Raw genomic sequence first — 18,784 nt, 5'->3', positions numbered from 1 at the left:
TGCAGATATGGTGTGAATAATGTTTCTTAAGTGCTTTGGGACCCTCAGCTTTGGATGCTAGAGATGACTACTCTGATCACCCCCTCTGCTTGTCTAAGCATACAGATATGTGACTTTTTTCAACTTTCTCCAGTGAAAACTCTTAAATTTTAGCATCTTTTTTGGCATCATATCTCACTGCTGTCTTCTCTGCCCATTGGCTTCCAGTTCTATAATCATCACCCTAACCCCAATTTATTTTTCCTAACATCTCCTCTGCTGGTGCATCTGTCTATTAACACCTCTGCTCTGCATCAACAGCTGCATCAACTCCATCTATTTTACATCTCATTACAGCCACTCCTTCTGAGCTGGCCTCCCCAGGATGAAGATTCCTAGATACCAGTTTTCATATGCTATTGCTGTCTGATTTTCTCCTATGTACCGAAAAACTCCACTGCAGCACTCAATCCACAAACACTCTGTTCAGTTCCATTACCATCCTATGGAGTTGCTTCCGACTTCATGCCCTTCATCTCCCTTCCTGCATCTTTCTTGTGCCCCTTTTTTTCCTACAGCACTGCCCCTTCTCTCCACAAATAGCAGCACTCTTAGTTTGCCATTGGAAGCAGACTTCCTGCAGCTCCCTGTCTCATCAGCTTCTCATTTCAAGTAATTTAAAATGTAATTTAAAATCTCTCTATTTCCTCCAGACTATTAATTTCTCTCTCCTTACTCTTCTATAGATGTCATTCTGTGTTGCGCTATTCAGTAAGATGCGACTGTTGTAAGAATCTGCCACAGTGTTTTTATTCTGTATTCTTGTTTTGTATTATCATTTTTAATGATTCTTTGTAGGAAAGATGAAATCTCAGCACAGCATCTAGCCACAGCACAAGCAGTCACACAGGACATCCTGGCATTTGCATTGCCTTTGTTCCATTCTTCTCCTGTGGCATTTAGAACTGTAGAGGGATTATTGTGAATGGTCTAAGAGTATATAAGTAGGGTAACAGGAAGAGAATTATTTCTGGAAATTGGGAAGTGTGAGGCAGGAAGCCGTGTTTAGTCTTGATCTTGAGATGTGCTGAGCCCTCATAGGTCTCACTCCTCTTAGCCAGAGATTAAAGAACTCATCACCCTGCAAACTTGGCCTTCTTACACTAGCAATTTCTTTGGGGACAATGTGCCCCTCTCCTGTTGCTGTAGTCACTTGAAAACAAACTTGCCAAAGCTGTAGAAATATCTAATAAAGGCAATAGTTCTGGATTGGTTTGAGGGTCTATGTTTTGACCCAGCTGCTGCGTCATCCTCTGCATCTGACTGGATTCATTAAATGTAAAGATATGTAATCTGGCACTTCAGCAATATTGTTCTTGTTATAGATGAAATCTGTAATTTCTCCCAGTGTTAGGGTCCCCTGCAAGCCCAAATCCACAACCTCTACAGTGACTGCTTCTCACTCTACTAATCTTGCTAAACTCGGGTAGCAACAGAGCAAGCTCCTCAGCAGAGACAACCTCTGTCTGTACAGCCCACCATACCCTGACCCAAAGCAGCACTACCATTTGTAACAGTAACATAAACATTTAACCGTGTGGGCTACACAGGTGAGCCCTAAGTGAAAAAACACAGCATGACCCCTTCTCTCCCTCTCCTCTTTGAACGATCCTGGTGTGTAAGGCTGAGTGAGCTTTCAGAGTGTCTAAGCCCTTTTTGCTTCCACTCACTCCAGCCAGGTTGCTCGTTTGGCATTACTAGAAGAGTGCTGCTGCACTTTTTTTGAGAGTACAGAGTAACGGAGGAACCTGGCTTCTTTGGAGCTATGAGCTACACAGTTTTCCAGAACGGCTTTCCCATCCATACATGTGATGCTGGTGCCTGATGGATTTGAGTGCCAGAATAGCCTCCCTCTTCAAGACCCCTTCCTTCTTTCAGTGGAAATGTCTCAGAAGGAGAGGACAGGTCCTAGGGTGATCTTCTCTGCTTCCCCAGCCAAGAGCCTCACAGAGTCTCGTCCTCAACACAGGCCATCCCTGTAGAACCATAATCTCCCAACAGCTTAGGGGTGTTCTGTACATCTCTCTGCCTCTCAAATTCCTTTGAACCCAGGACAACGGTTTAGAGACCCTGTCCACAGCTACCATCCTCCACACTCTTGCAGCAGGCTGTACTTAGACTGATAAAGCTGCACTGGGGCCACCTACCCCCTTGCCCATCCTCAGCTGTTTGGCAGTTCCCTCTGCATAGAAAGAGACCCCCAGCTCCTGTGGCAGATGGCAAGGCCAGGGTTCCCCCAGGTAAGGTTAGGGACTGTGTGTTTTTCCCCACAAAATGTGTCAGTGGTCTCAACCTGCTCTGTCTCCTACCACCCCTTGCTCCCTCCATCCCTTCTCCTGCCTCTCCCAGGGCCTTTCCTGCCTGCTGATGGTGATCTGCATATGGCTGATGCCAGACACCACGAGTTCTTGCTGCTAAACACTTCTACCTTGGTCTCAGCTGTGAGGGCAGCTCAGTCTGTGCCCTCCAAATTGAGGAAATGATCAGTGGTCTGTAGGGCAGCCAATGGCCCCCCAGCTGCTTGCTATAGAGCCCTTCATGTCCAACAGTCCTGGAGCAGATTGTCCTGAAAGGGCAGCCCTGGTCTGCACCCAGAGAGGGAGAAGGGAGCAGAGATAAATGGAATTATGAAATTGCAATGTGGCTGAAGCACTCCAACTGGTTCAACTTCCCAACACCCCCTTCCCTCAGCCCTGCTCCCCCGCACAGAACAGCAGTGAACCTAAAGCAGCTCTTCTGGTCTCTTTTTCACTGAACAATGAGTCCGATCAGAGAGAAACAAAATCGGTAGCATCGAGAATTAGATTATTTCTTTTCTTTATGATTGTTGCATTAATGAGCAGCTACATGTATAGAACCAGGAGGTGACTAATGTAATTAACCTGGTGTAATGATACTGCTGAGGAAGAGAGAGAGGATTATGACATACTTAGATGTCAGTATTGCACTATTTTGTATATGTTCCTGGTACTATTGGGATGTGTCTGACAGAGGAAAATTAAGTAGTGATAGATTTCAGCCTGAATCCATTCAGCTCATGCATCTTTCTGTGTAAAAGGAGGATGTGAAAGGTGGATTGCTTTCCGGGGGTTGGGGGAGGGAAAGCATTCAGTTTTGGTGCATTCCTTCCTTAACAAAATAATAGTAATAATAATAAATTGTCCTTTCTCATGAAGAATCTTCCCAAAATGTCTGCTTCTTGGAGCAGGCATTGGGATTTCACAGAAAGCTATAAAGACAAAGTCAGAACGCAGGGATTCACACAACACTGGTCAGGGGGAGACAGAGGGACGGAAAACGAGCAACACCAAAACATATGCAACTTGCAGTGAACCTGAGAAGAGTGAAGAGCAAGCACTTAAAAATCATAACAGCAGCAATAATAACAGTAATAAATGCTTATTTTTAAATAACCCTTCCACGCTACGTTTCACCCATCTCCTGGGGAGAGAAACGGCTGACCACCGAAGTTTTGTGCGGGTCTGACTGGGGTTTGCGGGGTTGCACTCGAAGCTCTGCGCGCGTACGGCAGGGGATGTGGATGGGGGAGCTGGGGAGAGGGGAGAAAAAGCAGAAAGAGAGAAAGAGGGAGAGAACCCCAGCTACGCCTTCCTCTGTGCCTCCGGGGCGGGGGGTGGGGGGGAGGCGACCCTTTTCCCGAGGCTGTCAGCGGCGGGCTAGGCGCGGGGGGAGGGTGGGGGGGGAAGGGAGAGGGGGGGAAGGCTGCCCCCCTTCTGCCCCTCCCTGCCTGCCTGCCTGCCTGCCCGCGCAGAGCGGAGGAGGGCGGCTGCCGCCCGCGGATGCTGGGGCGCGGGCGGCGCGGGCAGGGCGGGCGGCGCGGGCAGGGGACCTGTCCTTCAGCACGGCGGGCCGCCGAGCGCTCCTCCCGCACCGCCGCCGCCGGCCGGGGAGCTGTCCTTCAGCACCAGCGGCCGCCGCCGCCCCGGGAACTGTCCTTCAGCACCAGCGGCCCGGCAGCGCTCCTCCCGCACCACCGCTACCGCTGCTCCGGGAGCTGTCCTTCAGCACCGCCGGCCGCCGCCGCCGCCGCCGCGGGGGAGCCGTCCAGCACCGCCGCCGCCGCCGCCTTGATGCAGTAGCGGGGCCCGGGAGCCGCCGGGGGCCGCCGCGGGGCAGGGGGTGCCGCAGCCCGGCTCCGCTCCGCGCCCCCCGCCCGGGAGGGGCGCCGCGACTGTCCCCCCTCCTCCTCTTCCTTCTCCCTCCCCTCCTTCCCCCCCCTCTCCGGGAGCCCCCCTCTCTCCTCGCCCACCTCCGCCGGGAGCGGGCGCCGCGGCTGTGCGGAAAAGCCATGGGAGGCAAGACCTCGGCACCTGTTCAGCTGAAATCAAGGGCTTACAGTATACTGGGCACTCTGGCTTGGTGGTAGGAGCGAGCGAAAGGAAGGAGAAGCAAGGAAGAAAAAGTGAGAGAGGATTGGAGCGACTGCCGCTGCCGGGAAAAAAAAAAATAAAAACACAAGGAAGATAACTGGAAGGAAAAGGATTTTCATGGCGCAGGCTGCAGAGCTAAGCAAGAAGACTGAAGGTTGCATCTCTGCTCTTACAGTCTCTAACTGTCTAGGTCCAGATAATGAGAGATTGTGTTGAGGATGCTGCTGCTGCTCCCCTGTTCACTGTGGAAGCCATCTCCAAATTAGCCATTACATATGGAAACTGGAGACCAGAATTTTAGAAAAAGGGATTAAGGCGTCTCGTTTTGGGGGGGGTTCTCTCTTTATTTGTTTGGTTTTTCTTGGTTCTTTTCTCTCTTTTTTTTTTCTTTTTCCTTTTTCCTTTTTTTATATTTCGACCAGAACGTTTCCGATTTAAAAGGCAAGCCTCTTCCCGTGTGGTCTTTCTAATTTACACTCTTTTCCGTGGGCTTTCTTACCTCCCTTTTTTGATATCTATCTCTCTATATATACCTATTATATTATTAGTCGGAATTATTATTCTTTTATTTTATTAAACACACACACCCCAAGAATCAGAAGGCGGTTGGGTATTTGTATAATGAAGAATTATGGGGCTCTTTGACAGAGGTGTTCAGATGCTTTTAACCACCGTTGGTGCTTTCGCTGCCTTCAGCCTGATGACCATAGCTGTGGGGACCGACTACTGGCTTTACTCCAGAGGGGTTTGCAAGACTAAAACTGTCAGTGAGAACGAAACCAGCAAAAAGAACGAGGAAGTCATGACCCATTCTGGATTATGGAGAACCTGCTGCCTGGAAGGTATTTGGTTCTGGATCTCCACATACTCCCCCTTTCCTCTCCCACCACCCCGTATTTCTCTCCCCCTCCAAATAAATCCCTCCACATTCCACCATTTTCTCACTTCATTCCTTTCACCACAGACCGAGAGTGGTGGGCTCGGTTACTCAGGGCACAGAGGCAAGAAGACAGGCAAAACATTCTCTGCTCCATTCCCTTCTCCCTTCCTCTTTCCCCCTCTCTCCTCCCACCCCTTCCTCAAAAATTCACTTCCCTCCTCCAACTGGAATAATGTGTGTGTTACAAAAACACTGAGAGATGCTTGCAAAAAGCAACTCTGCGGTCTGTCTGTCTTCAGCTTGTTTGGGTTGCCTGGGAAAGCAATGCCAAAATGCTGTATTATTGCTGTGCTCCGGCTGTAACCACAGAGTGAAATAATTGCTCTCTTTGCAAATGGCTTATTTACAAAGACAAGACTGGCAGTGAGGGGCAATGTGGGGAGTGGGTGACTGCAAAGCACTTCAGACGCAATTATTAGTTCACTTGAGGAGGGAAAAAGAGAGAAAGGGAAGCAACCCTGTTATGTCCAAAATGCCTGGTACAGTGAATCTAACAATACAAGTCATCTCGAGCAGAGTTCAGAGCATTTCGTAATGTCTGTAAGCAACCACATCTCACTGGGCTGCGTTCAGAGGGGTTTAGTTGGCGGCTGATTGGTTTGGTTGGGGCTGAGATTTTTCCCACGTTTGCTTGTTGTTGGGGGGTGGGTTTTTGTTTGGGGCCCTTTTTTTTCTTTTTTTTCTTTTTTTTTTTTAAGGTTTATGGTAAAGGCTAAAAATAAACAGGTCTCTGAATGGAAAAATCAGCCTAAGTCTGATGTGGTGAAACTGAAGAGCAACTCAGTGACATGTCTGATGGCAGAAGAGACACCGCCGCAGCCAACTTCTGGAATCAGATGTTCCTAAGGGAGGGGGAAAGAAAAGAGGGGCCAGTGATTCGCTTTTAAATATGTGTTGCTCAGTACTGCTATTGGTGTACGTGTGGGCTGGGGAGGTGGTCTTCAGCCTGTGCTGGAGGGATAGGGGCAACCGATGTAAATGCGTGGTTTATGTTACACACGTAGCGAGAAGGAGAGAGAGCGAGCACAAGAGCGCACATTACAACCCATTGTAAAAGCCCTGTTTATGAATCAGCCACCAGCTGGAGGGTGGGCTGCCAGGGGTTTATGGACATCCAGGGATAATGTCGGTGTCTGTCGGTGTCCACCAGAGCTGGGTGTGCCTGGAGCTCGCCGATGGGAGAGAGCGGGGAGTGGGTGCCGCAGAACTGATTTTCTAAGCCCAGCACTGGGAGATGGAAGGCAGGGGGGAGGGGGGAATAAACTATGCATGTCCTGATGTCTCTCACCAAAGCAAGCTAAAGCTGCTGTTTGGAAATGGTTGTGTCCGGGAAGAAGCGCGAATTTCCCCCCCATTCTTGGTGCAAACGGTTGAGTGATGGCTGGACATGTTTTGAATAGCTAAGTGACTTCATTGAGCGATGGTCTATTTGACGCATACTGCATTTAGTGCCCTTTGTCAACCCAAACTGCTGCCTTTTAACATATCCTGCAGAGGAGCTCTATGCTGAATACTATATGCTGTCTCCACGCCAGAAAATCAATAGCAGTAAATTAATGGGGGATGTTTTAAACACACTCACTCACACACACACACATTTCCTCCATATAGATAAATATATAGAGGTATATATTAATAAAAAATGAAAAGCCTTTCACAAAGCTATTCATTACAACTGGGGAAGGAGACATCTCCTTAATTAAAAATTAATGAGAGAGAGAAGGGAAAAAAAAAAACAAAAGGAAACCCAAATGCAAAGCCATGCGGGTAAGGGAGGCTGCAGGGAAGAACTCCCTTCCTGAGACATGTCCCCAAGCTGGAGGGCGGAGGGAGGCTGGGGTGGAGACAGGAGGTATGAGGACCCCGGCCAGGAGAGGCAGTGAATTCAGATCATGTCTATCTGCCCACAGAGCCATACCCAGAGGAACGTGGTCCGAGGGGGAGGAGGAAGGGGCGGGTGAGGTTTGTCAGATCGGAGGAGCTCGGGGCTCCTTCTCTTTTACGTCTGACAGGACCCCACAGGCACTGTGGAGAAGTGGCTCGCATGGCCAAAGAAAGTGCCAGGATGCTTCCAATTAAAAGGTCAGAAGTGCCCCCAGCCCCCTCAAGTGCTGCCCTCCCAGTCCCCCTGCCCTGCCTGTTGATGCTCTCCAGTGGGCTCAAAATGCAGCCCTGCATGAAGGGTGCGAAATGCAGCCTGAGCGCAAGCTGCCTGGCGCTGGCAGGGTGCTCTCACTCGCCCCAGCCATGTGAGGGTTGGGCTGGCCCATTCCCCCAGCCCCTGGACACCAGGCAGAAGTGGTGAGAGGGATAGGAGGGTGCAATGCACCACACAGGAGCTGAGCCCAGGTCTGAGTCCCTAGCCTGAGGGCACAGGTTGCACCAGAATTTGAATAAAGACTCCATAGCAAGAGCATCTCAGCAGGAGGCAAAACCAGCCCTACAGCCACATGCTGAGCAGGGCCTGGGCATGGGTTTGTCTCATGGGATGGCACGGCACAGGTCTGGCACCACCACTGCCGGGATGCCTCCACTTGGCTTCCTGCAACCCCACAGCCTGCATGGGTTGGTGGCTGGCATTCTCTTGCTCCCGGGACAGCACAGACAAATATCCACACCAGCCCCTGGACAGCAGGCCTCTTACTGTCACCTCTGATCACCTTTCAGGGGGCTATCATCTTTCTCAGCAGAAGGAATCAGAAAAGTGTCCCTGGTTGACTTACTCTCCCTGCTGAAAGCTGCCTGCTGGTGAGCGGGAGGGAGAAGTGCGCAGCAAAGATTCCTTTCCCTCATGATGCAGAGGGTGGTCTGATTTGTGGAGGGAAGGGCTTGGTCCCAAGAGGCTGTAAAAAGGGCAAAACCCTTGGACTCTGCTCAGACCCTGCCCATGGTGTGGCAAAGGCACCTGACAAAAGGTGTGGGACAGATGCTTCTACTGCCTGGGGTGCACATCAGGGCAGGTCTATAGGGTGAGGGGAGGTAACGAAGAGGAGGGCAGGAGGCTTTGTAACAAGAAAATGATCAAAAGAGCCCAAACTGCTTCCTGCTACCTGCTAGGTAGGAAGCCTCTGATGAGCTTGCCTTCATTTCTGAGGATGTGGGGGAAAGCTGGCATTAGTCAACACTGTAGGCTGTCAGAGATGGTGGACTCTTCATGTTCAAAATATTGTACTAAATTGTCTTTTCTTTTCTTAGCCAAGATATCCAGTAGCAAAAATGGACATGGGGACTCAGTCTCGGGCTGTATACACATATATGCTACAGTCAGAATTGCAAGTTCCTTTTGGGTTCCCCTCTCTTCAGTCATTCTGTTTCCCACAGTGGACTTTCAGCCAGCATTTTCAGATCTTTGTATTGCTCCAAAGAGGAGTGTCATTTGGCATGTTCCTCTTCTGTTGGGATTTCCTTCCCCCTTTCTTGTGTCCTACAGTGAGCCCCTGTTCCATGGTGGGACTAAAGCAGAAAGGCAGTGTCGGTTCACATTACTGTAGATCACACCTCTAAATTTTTTCCTAATCTTCCTTGAGATAATTCTTTCTCAGACTTTGGGGTTGCCCAAATGTGCCTCCAGGCCACTCAAAAATCTTTGCCCTTCGAGAAAAATGGCCTTTCTCTGCCCTTTAACTGTGTAGGCACAACACACACGTACACCAAGAAATTGAGATCTGCAAGCTCATGTCACACATGGATACTGCACCTCTTACAACTTCGAAATGGCTGCGGATCTTCCAGCCTAATTCCTTCTTGGCAGAGAATGTTTTAAAACCACTTTTTATTATGAGTGATGCCTTGTCTAATTCTTTCATTAGCTCCTGTAGATCTCCTACAGGATCTCAAAAAGTGAATGACGATGCCTTATCAGGGTCTTAGGAAGCAAGCAAATGAAATGTATTTTGTATCTGTAGGTTATTGGTTTTGTCATGTTGTCATTATTATTAGGAAAGGGATAGGTCTGGGAGGCTTTTATACCGAGAAGGAGGGAGAGAGGAGTCCAGGGCAGGCAGGCATGAGTGATGCGCATGGGGTTAGACATCCCTGTAGATCTGACTGGTGTGAAGGCAAGTAATTGAATGGATGTTGGTGCAGAAAATAATTCCTGCCTAGAGACCCTTCCCAAGGAAAATTAATGAGCTGATCTGTTCCCTTTCCAGCTTGTTATATCTGAACAGCGCATGAGAGTTAAGTGCAGTTTCAGTGTTTGCAAAAATGAAGAGCTGACAGCAAAGTGAGGCAGGGCACAGGCAGTGGACAAGCTTCTGCCAGACAATTCTGGCACTGCGTCGCTTCCTCGCTCTGCCTTCTCCCACTGCTGTTTGCTCCTGGGCCACTTCTTTCCTTTGACGCGCATCTTATGAGTTGTTTTTCCCTTATCTTCCCTCTCACCTTTCCCGCTTTCCTTTCTTTTACCCTTCGTTTCTGTCAGCGTTCCTAGTTTTTGCGCTGCGGAATTGCCTGACGTCCTACTTCCAAGGATCCACAAATCTACTGGGGTCCTTTCCCCTGACTCTTGCTGTTCTGATCCAGGAGCTTTTCTGAACACGCAGTGAAAATAGTGGTAGGTTAAGTCGGGGTCTCCATGTCTTCGCAGTTCAGGACCAGAAGCAGCCTAGCACAGCCCTGAGATGCAGCAGGAGGCAATGGCCTGGCACATAGCTGATCGCTGCTGGCATTGCATCTGCCAGAGAGAAGGAGGATGCAGAGCTGGACAGGCCTTGGATGAAGAGGAAGACAAAGGATTTTAAAAAGTGGGGTGGCAGATGGTGAGGGACAATTACTCGTCATGCCAGACTTGGATGGGTTTGGTTCTCCTCTCAGCTTCAATTCACACCTGACTGTAAGTTACCGAGAAGGTAGGGATTTGAGGGGCTGAGACTTGCAAGCTCAATTCCTTCATAAGGTTTGACAAGGAAATGCTGTTACTCATCAGAGAGTTGCTAGAACCGACTTTTAAATTGCTTTTAAATTATGAATCTTCCTACTGACAGAGAAAGAGGAATGGGTTAATATTGTCCTGAAATGCACCAGAAATTGCCTTGCTGAAGAGAGTGAGAGCGAAATGCGGTGGGAGGGACATGGAGATGCAGTGTGGCAGCAGTAATGTATAAAGAAATTACACAGAGATAGAACAAATGTCTCTTTGCCAGGGAGACCAGGAGCTATTCCTATGCAATGTTTCCCTTTTAACCCATCCCTTTCCCCATGCAGCCCTCTAAACCCCCGTCTCACTTCGCTGTGGTTTGGTACGATCTAAGCAAGAGTTTTGGGGGAGGAGGACAGCTGAGGTTTGACAGCAGAAGCTCCATATTTATTTAATTTAAAAGCAGTAGCGAGGAGGTTGCCGGGGGGAGCAGGGAACATTTCAGGCTCTCAGATGGCTCTGCCCCCTGCCCCTGTTTTAAGAGCAGATTCCCAATCAAGCATACCCAGTTTATCCCAGGGGGAGCCCTCGCTGCTCCATTCTGCGCTGCTTCTCCCTTCCATATTGCACTCGTTGTCAGGGGGTGTGCTGCTGCCTTTCACGGGCAAGAAACCTTCCCCCTTGCAGGGGACTCTGGGGGAGGGAAGGGGGCTGCTGCCAGGGGAATGGGTTAGCAGTGGGGCTCTCGCTCCGTCTCCTCCCCTCGCAGTCCCCATCCCAGGGCGACAGCTACCCGGCAGGCGAAACACAGAGCACAGAACAGGTCAGGCATACGCAGAGCGTATTGTAAATACAATACACCTAAAAGTTATTTTTTCCCTTGCCTGTATGACCCCAGCTTTTTCCTCGCCCTCCATCTTTGACTCATTCTATCCATCTCCATTTTAATTTGTTCTCGTTTCCCTCCCCTGTTTCTCTTCTTTATTTTTCTCTTTCATCTTCATGTGTCTTCTGTGCTTTCTCTTAAAAGCAGCTTTTCCTTCATTATTTCTCCCTGTTTCTCTCCAAGTTCTCTGAGGCCCATCCCCCTTGCTCTTTCCTCTGTTATATTATCTTGTTCTTGCTCTCCTCTGTGCCCTTTGCTCCTGCCATCTCATCTCTCTGTCCTCTTTCCTCTTCTCTCTGCCATCATTTCCCCCTGGCTTTCTCCCATCTCACACATCAGCATTCTCCCAAGCTGAAGGACCCCATCCTTTTGGAGCTGTGCTGCCTTTACGCTCTAAAGCAACTCTTTTCCAACCCTTCTTCAGCTTTCCCCTTTCTCCTTTCTCTGGCCAGTGTCCCCCCTCCTTGAAGCAGTGTATGACACCAGTTGCAGTCACTGTCTTCTTTTGCCCCCAGGGCAGCTGAGCTACCACTGAGGGGGGTGAGACTCAAGCCCCTCCTTCTGGTCCCCTCATTGCTCGTTGCCTGTGGTCAAGCCAACATCCCTTCACTTTGCTGCCTCCAGCCTCTCGTGGCCGGAGGGCTCACTGGCAGCTCAGCTGATGAGCTGGCTCATCTGCATGCAGCCAGCAACTGGGCTGGAAGGAGCTCACGGCAGCCCTAAATACCCTCCCTGGCAACCCTCAGACATGGATCAGGCCAGGATCCAAATGGAAAATAAGGGTCTCTGTAGCCATAACCCTGGGGCAGTTGTTGTGCACTACAGTGAAGGATCTCTGGTTGTCAGGAAGAAGTGTCTCAGCAAGCAGTCGTCCTTTTCAAGCTGTTTACAGGGGGATGATTTTCTCTGTGATTCTCAGGAACGACAAAGGGGGTGAGGTGAATGGGGCTGGGGTCTCCAAGCCCAGTGGATCTCGATGATCTGCTGAATGAACCTGAGTGAGTCAGGTCAGAGGGTACTGCTGGGTGGTGGGAAAAGGGGGATTGCATACCGTGCAGGGCTCTACATGAACTACAACAGCTCACTGGATGCCAGAAACAGGGATACTGCTGTCAGTGGCCCAGTGCGGCCCATGGCTGTAGACAGAAAACCCACCACCAGCAAGTCCCCAGGCATCAGGAGTAGAGCAGGGGGGCTAGCAGAGAGTACAGGAGCAAGGGCCATCCAAGGCAGAGGGTTGCGAAGTCAGAAGAGGGTTATTAAAAAGGGGACAGGGACAAGGAGGAGTAGGAAAGACCGTGTGTACGAAGGCAGCCTGCAAGGCTAGACGTGTTTGCTTGGAAAAGGAGGTGAATGAGAGGGAAAGTGATTGGATTGTATTGAATAATGAATGGGCTAGAGAAGATGGATCAGTAGCTCTTGATTTCCCCATTTTGTAACACACAGACAAGAGGACCTGACGTGAGTCACCGGAGACCCAGTTAAAGCTTTCTCATTTGATGCGTATCAGGGCTGTGGAGCTCATTGCCACCCGAGCTCCCGTGGCCAAGATTTTAACCACATTTAGCAAGCAAGTGGCCGTTTACGACAGAGTTCACAAAAATTAAGCGTCCTTCTAATGGATGTGAACAGCATTTTGGGTGTTTCGTAATTCAGCAATTAAGCCAGTCGCCATAAAAACTAGGATAACATTTCACAAGGGCAGTCTATCCCCTATCTGACTACCATGTGCTTCTTGCCTCTTCCCTGAAACATTTGTCACGGATTAAACAGAGCTCAGATTTACTTAGTCTGGCATTTCTTTTGTTTCTAGATGCTATGCTATGCAGTGGCAATATAAGATGCAAACTAGGCCTGCGTCTCTGCTGGTGTCAATGACTGCCCTAATTTGACAAATTAACAGCGAGTTTAGGTATTTCTATCATATTTTTCTAGGAAGGATCTGGGATAGAGAGCAATTAAGAGCATATGGAATTAAGTGGAGTCCTTTTTCTTCACACCCCAGGGTATAAAGCAAGTATTTAGCAATGAAGGTGCTATATATGTGCGAAGAATTATTATTGTTGAAGTCCCTGCTTCCCAGAAAGCAATAGGCTTTGGGTCTCTTTGATGCTATCATGACTAAATTAGAAACGAGGTTGTCTCTTTTCTCTTGTATCTGTGGAAATGATTACCGAACTGGCATCCGATGACGTACAATACAGTAGTGTTTCTATGCACAAGAGATGAAGGCCCAATTCTCCCCTCGTTTGCACTGATGCAACCTCACTGACTCGGACAGAGCCACGCTGCTTACCCTCCCCGTGTAGGCAAGGGGAGGATGAGGCTGAGGAAGGGCTGTGCATGATTTAAACAGCCATGCCCCCAAGGTCACTGCGTGTCCCCGCTTTGCCAGTGCTATACCCGGCAAACCAGGGGCTAAATTCACTTCCAGTGTGAGTGGGTGCAACAGCCACAAGGATAATGACATTCTGTGCTTATTTTTGCCAGCTGTTCACCCAGTCCAGCAGTTCCTTTTTTTAACTGTTTCCATTTTCATTGTCTTTCACCCTCATTAGAAAAATTCAACCTGGCTGCCCTCCCTGTGGGGTAAAAATCCTCTTACGGACTCCTCACCTTGGATCGGTGAGCGTGTAAAATACCAGAGGTGACCATGAACCCCCTGGCATTCACCTCGCTCTCTTTCTTCTTTCTGCATTTCTGTCTTTCATTGAATCCCTTTTATTTACCGACAGCCTTCTGTCTCCCAGCCCCATTTATCCTTTTTGTGTTACAGAAAAGCTCTCCCATAAAATTCCCAACTACACAATCAGAGTTTTCATAACAAGCCCTGCAGGATAGGTGAAATCCACTTGTGTTTCTGTGGCACAGGCTGCTGAAGTTTTTATACTATCTTCCTATCAAATCTGTAACTCCCCAGAGAAGCATATGGACTTTATCCTGCACCTCCTATTCCCCCAGAGCATATACTCCTACCTGCTAGCTGTGAAAAACAGAAAATGAGGATGGTATACAAAAACTTGAGAATGCAATGCCGTCCTATCCATGGGTAGAAATTCCTCTGATGTGTGTTTTTGCTAGAAGCAAACAACTATAAATTTCTGATTTAGCTTGTTTTATAAAGTATACATTCTGTCAAATAAAGAATAACACTATCCACCTCCGTCCCCTGGATTTTCTATCCCTTTCTGATTTTTCTCTTCCTATTTCTCAGTTTTCATTCTCCTCCTGAACATGATTTTTTTTTAGTGTCTGTTTTATTTTTCTCCTCCCACTGCTTCATAACTACATTTCATTCTTAAATTTTCTATCGCTCAGAAAACTCTCTTCAGGTCTTGTTTATACCACCAGTGTAGCTGCAGAGCGATGGATCACGCTTGAACACAGAACATTTCCCAGGTTTATGGTCGTGTTCATTCAGTATCATAGAGCACTGTCAATCAATCCACTCTTGATCAAACCCTATTTGCTGCCTCCTGCAACCTTAGTCTGACCTGTCCAGGAAATTTCTGAGAACCTGTTCCTGGAGCTTTATTTCCTCCTGAAGATTTTCCCTAATACTTTTCTTTCTTAGTTTCAATTTTTTTCATTCTTGGTTTTAATTTTTCGTCGTTGTCTTCATCAGTCCCCTTCAGAATTCACTGTTTCTTCTTTTCTTCCCTTTTTCTCCACATTAGCTCTCATGTCTGTCATTTTCTCCCCCAGCCCTCACTCCTACGGACCTTTTTTCTCTTCCCTTTACATTTCTAGTCCATAGTTCTCCTCGGTAGGAACTATTCCTCTTAATCCCATCCCATTCAACCTCTATGGAGAGGTAGTGGAAAAAGATTGAGAACATACTGTGTTTGTGTGTGTGTGTGCACACGTGCACATGTGCATCTCCTTTCAGATACGGTTGGTATGAAAGCTTGGTGGTTGAGATGAAGTGGCCTGCCTCTGACTTTTGCCTTTCAGACAGCCATGAGGAGTCATTTCCAAATGCAGATGCCCCCCAGAATTGCCTTCAGAGTACAGGGTCTCAAGGGATCAATCATCAAGAATTTCTGCTGCTTCCTTTTAGATTCAAGCATTGCCCTTTTACTTAGGCTGAGGGTCACGGGTTTTTGAAGGGCAGTGGCAGAATCATGAAAGAAGACATTTTTCTCTTGCTCATTTTTGAGTGAGAGAGTGAATGAACTGTGAGAAATATTTTTCTGTATATAGCTAGAGCCGTCTCAAAGAAATGGCAGAGGAAACAGATGGCAGAAGCCCTTTATAGGCAGCTGCTGTTGTCTCTTAAGGTGTCACCATCACAAGAAAAGTGGCTGTAATTGGGGAGCTTCAAGATCAGTAGCGCCTGAAAGGACTCGAGCAGAAAAGAATGTCATCCTGCTTGAAGGCGAGGGGGAGACAGAAATCAAATATTCAGAGACTAAGAAACAGTGCTTGAGAGGTGAAATAAAGTACAGGGACAAGGTTGAAGCAACTATGAAGTTTTACTGAATGACATGACCACAGGATGAATGGTTTCCCTGCTTTTGGGAGTTCATACTTGGCCACAGGCAATGGGAACATTGTAGGCAGGGTAAAGAGCTGGTTTAGAGTATTCTGGAGACAGCAAGAGGGGCTGGTGTCCAGAGGAAACAACCAAGTGAAAGACAGAGATCCCCAACGCACTGTGGAAATGCAGCTGAGGGAGAGGAAAAGTCCAGGAACAGAGATCTCCAGGCTCCTCTCTCCTCCAACTTGCTTCAGAGCACTCCTGCAGTGTATGCCTTTGGGATAGGGATTGCTACAGTTTGGTGTAGAAGCCTGTGTCCCAGATATTCCCCAAATAACTTGCCTGCCTAGAGCTCTATCATCTCAGTGTATGCAGCAAAAAGAGAAATTGTAAGTTGACCTGTAAAACAAGAGAAGTGGAGACGTGTAGCTGCTCCCTCAAGAAATAACCAGGTCTACATTCAGTCATATCTTTCAGGCTGGGAGGTATTGCACAATGGGCTGGGCCCCTAAGTCTTCCAGTCATGGAGTTATTTAAATCTCTTCTGCTCCCCTTGTGTCTCCAAAAGTAGGAGCCATGTATTCCTTTCAAGGAAGAAAAAAGTCACAGAAAAGTTCAATAGGATGTTTGGGGGGAAACCAGGGAGGATGACAGGATCTATCATGTTGTGCAAGGGTTTGGGGTAACAGAGCAGCTGTGAACAAGCTTGGTGTTGGAGATTAATTGGAGCTGAACATTGCACGGTGTCCTCTAGCTGAGGCACCTCCATTGCAACTGTACTCAACAGTCTCGAAGGAAACAACTGCCAAGAGCAGAGCAGTGCAGCTGTTTTGCTCCTGGGAAAGGGAGCAACAGGGAAACTAATATGTCTACCCTGCCGAGTGAACTGCAATGCAAACAGCAGCAGAGCACACAGGAAAAGCATGGGAAAGACAATTTTCCAAAATTTCAGGTGACCACCTAATCATTGCGCCAGTCTTGCCCAGTCATCGCTCCACTCTTCCCCACTTCAGTAATCACTTTGTCAGCGTGTTCGCAGGAAAGTATAACTCAGAAAGGCCAAAAACGGCTTTCCAGGAATTAATTCCAGGGGCTGTCTAAGATCATAGGAGAAAGGTGTTTTTCAGTGTGCTGCATCATTACAGCTTGGCCCACATTTACAGGAACAGTGAGGGGGAAAGCATTCAGAGAAATGCAAGACTGCGAGAAACACTGTGAGGATGTAAAGACACCAGGGCCAGGGAGGATTTATATTCTTCTGCAGAAACTGAAGGGATGTTTTTTTTTCTGGGAGTAGATTGACTCAACTCTGGAGGAAAGCATCTCTGCATGCTAGAAACGGTTGGGGCTGGAAGGGTCTGTGGCAGCTGGAAAGCACAGCTGGCCAGTAGGAAACACTAGGAAAGAAGGGACCCAGGACTTGGCCACAGCATGGCATGGGGAGGTGGTAATAGGAATGCAGCGTGAGTGCTGGAAGGAGATAACTGAGAAATACGGAAAGGAAGGGTGAGTCAGGAGAAACCCTGGGACTCAGAAGTAGGAGAGAATTGAATTGCTGTGAGAAGCAGGAATATCAGCAGGAGCTGATGGATGGAGACAGACCTCCTCATCCATCTTCTCTGCCCTGTGGAATGGGGCAGATTTTCTCCTGCCTGATGGCAGCTACTGCCACCCCTAAAGGCCTTTTCTTCCTCTCCCCCTGCCACAGCCCATGGGAGAAAGAAGGGTTTAGACACACATAGACAGGGCAGGATCAATCACACCAACCAACCAAACACGGACCTGCAGCAATTTGGAAAGTGTAACCAGTGGTCGCGGCTACATGTAAAAAGTCTAACAAAGGAAAGCTGGGGAGATGAAGAATCAAAGGAGCTGGAGGATAAAATTTTTTGTCCCAACTTGCTGATGTCAAGGAATTTATTTATGTAAGCAATTTAAGGCAGACATGGCCACACAGAGGCTCTCTGCTGGTCTCACAGGTGTAAGCACATGAATTTGTCCTTCTTCTGTAGGCCTGGGGTGCAGTTTTCATGGCAGAGAACCCATGGTTTGGCCAGATTACCTTTGGTAAAGCAGAGGAACCAAAACTTAATGTTCCTCTCTGGCTACTGCTCTTCAGCAGAGGGTTTCTGAGTATTTCACATTTTATTGCCACTGTGCCATTGCAGCTGCACCAAAATACTTCACGTAGGGTGGAAAGACCTTTATGCTAGACACTGTACATACACAAAAGCAGTCGTCCCTACATCAAAGAAGTGACAATCTAAGATGACAAATGACATATGAAAGGCAGCAAAGCAGAAGACAGCAAACGTGTAGAACTAGTTTCTGCATTGTTGCTTTTGACATCAGTAAGAGGGTATTACACCTAGAACTGACTTCATCTCCTTCTCCAGGCAGAGCAGAATGCAGAAGAAGGCATGTCTGTCCAGAGCCAGGCAGTGCCAGAAGGAGATACCCACATAACTCTAAGCAAGCTACCTTAGGTATTTCAAGCCCTAATGGCTACTCAAGCATGGTGCTCTGCACAGGCAAATTAGCAGTGTGTCTGAGAGCTGTCAGGATGCAGCGCTTGCTCAGGTGCGCAGCTTCCAAGACCCGTGCAAGGTCACATTCCATTGTGCCATGGAGACTTATAGTAAGAGCCTTTGTCAGCTCTCAATCCAAATCTAATTCCCGTATCCCCATACAGGCATGCCTACATGGTTGGAGGAGGGGTTTCCCCAAACTTGGTAACCACAGGCAGTCTGAAATGAATGAATGATCACATCTCATTCTGTTCCTATGGGAGGGGTACTGTATTAATTGGGGTTCTGAGAGGGAGGTTGGTCCCAGACATGTCTCCAAGTGCTTGAGAAATATGGAGCCAGAAGATGCCATCACGGCTGGATTTCTCCTTTGCAGTTTTAGCAGGCAGGGCTGAAGGACACAGAGACTAATCTCCATGTGACCTGCAGATCCTGTCCTTTCACATGAGGGCTGAAGCTTGCTGAAGAGGCAACGCTGGAATGCTTTTGCCCATGTGGTATCTGCCCCGGGGATACACGGCCACTTCCGTCTCTAGGGTTGTCGCTTACCAGTGAAAATTCATTGGATTCATGACAAAACTGCAGGATTTACCAGTAAAGAAATAGTTTGTTCTGAAAATAAATAAAATCTGATCTGGAGGTGGTAATTTACTCAGACACCC

General features: G+C 48.3%; 1 protein-coding gene across 1 annotated transcript in view; it reads left to right on the top strand.

The window, feature by feature from the left end:
- Positions 1–5,061: 5,061 nt before the first annotated feature.
- The window catches only part of CACNG2 (calcium voltage-gated channel auxiliary subunit gamma 2), a 51,754-nt gene continuing 38,031 nt past the window's right edge, over positions 5,062–18,784 (top strand). The window contains exon 1 of the mRNA XM_054222621.1: positions 5,062–5,272. Coding sequence (XP_054078596.1) covers positions 5,062–5,272 — 211 coding nt within the window. The remainder of the gene's footprint in view (positions 5,273–18,784) is intronic.

Source organism: Rissa tridactyla, chromosome 1 (assembly GCF_028500815.1).
Source record: "Rissa tridactyla isolate bRisTri1 chromosome 1, bRisTri1.patW.cur.20221130, whole genome shotgun sequence".
Classification (NCBI taxonomy): Eukaryota; Metazoa; Chordata; class Aves; order Charadriiformes; family Laridae; genus Rissa; species Rissa tridactyla.
Note: the sequence above shows the minus strand (reverse complement) of the source record. Positions and strands in the feature narration are given on the sequence as shown.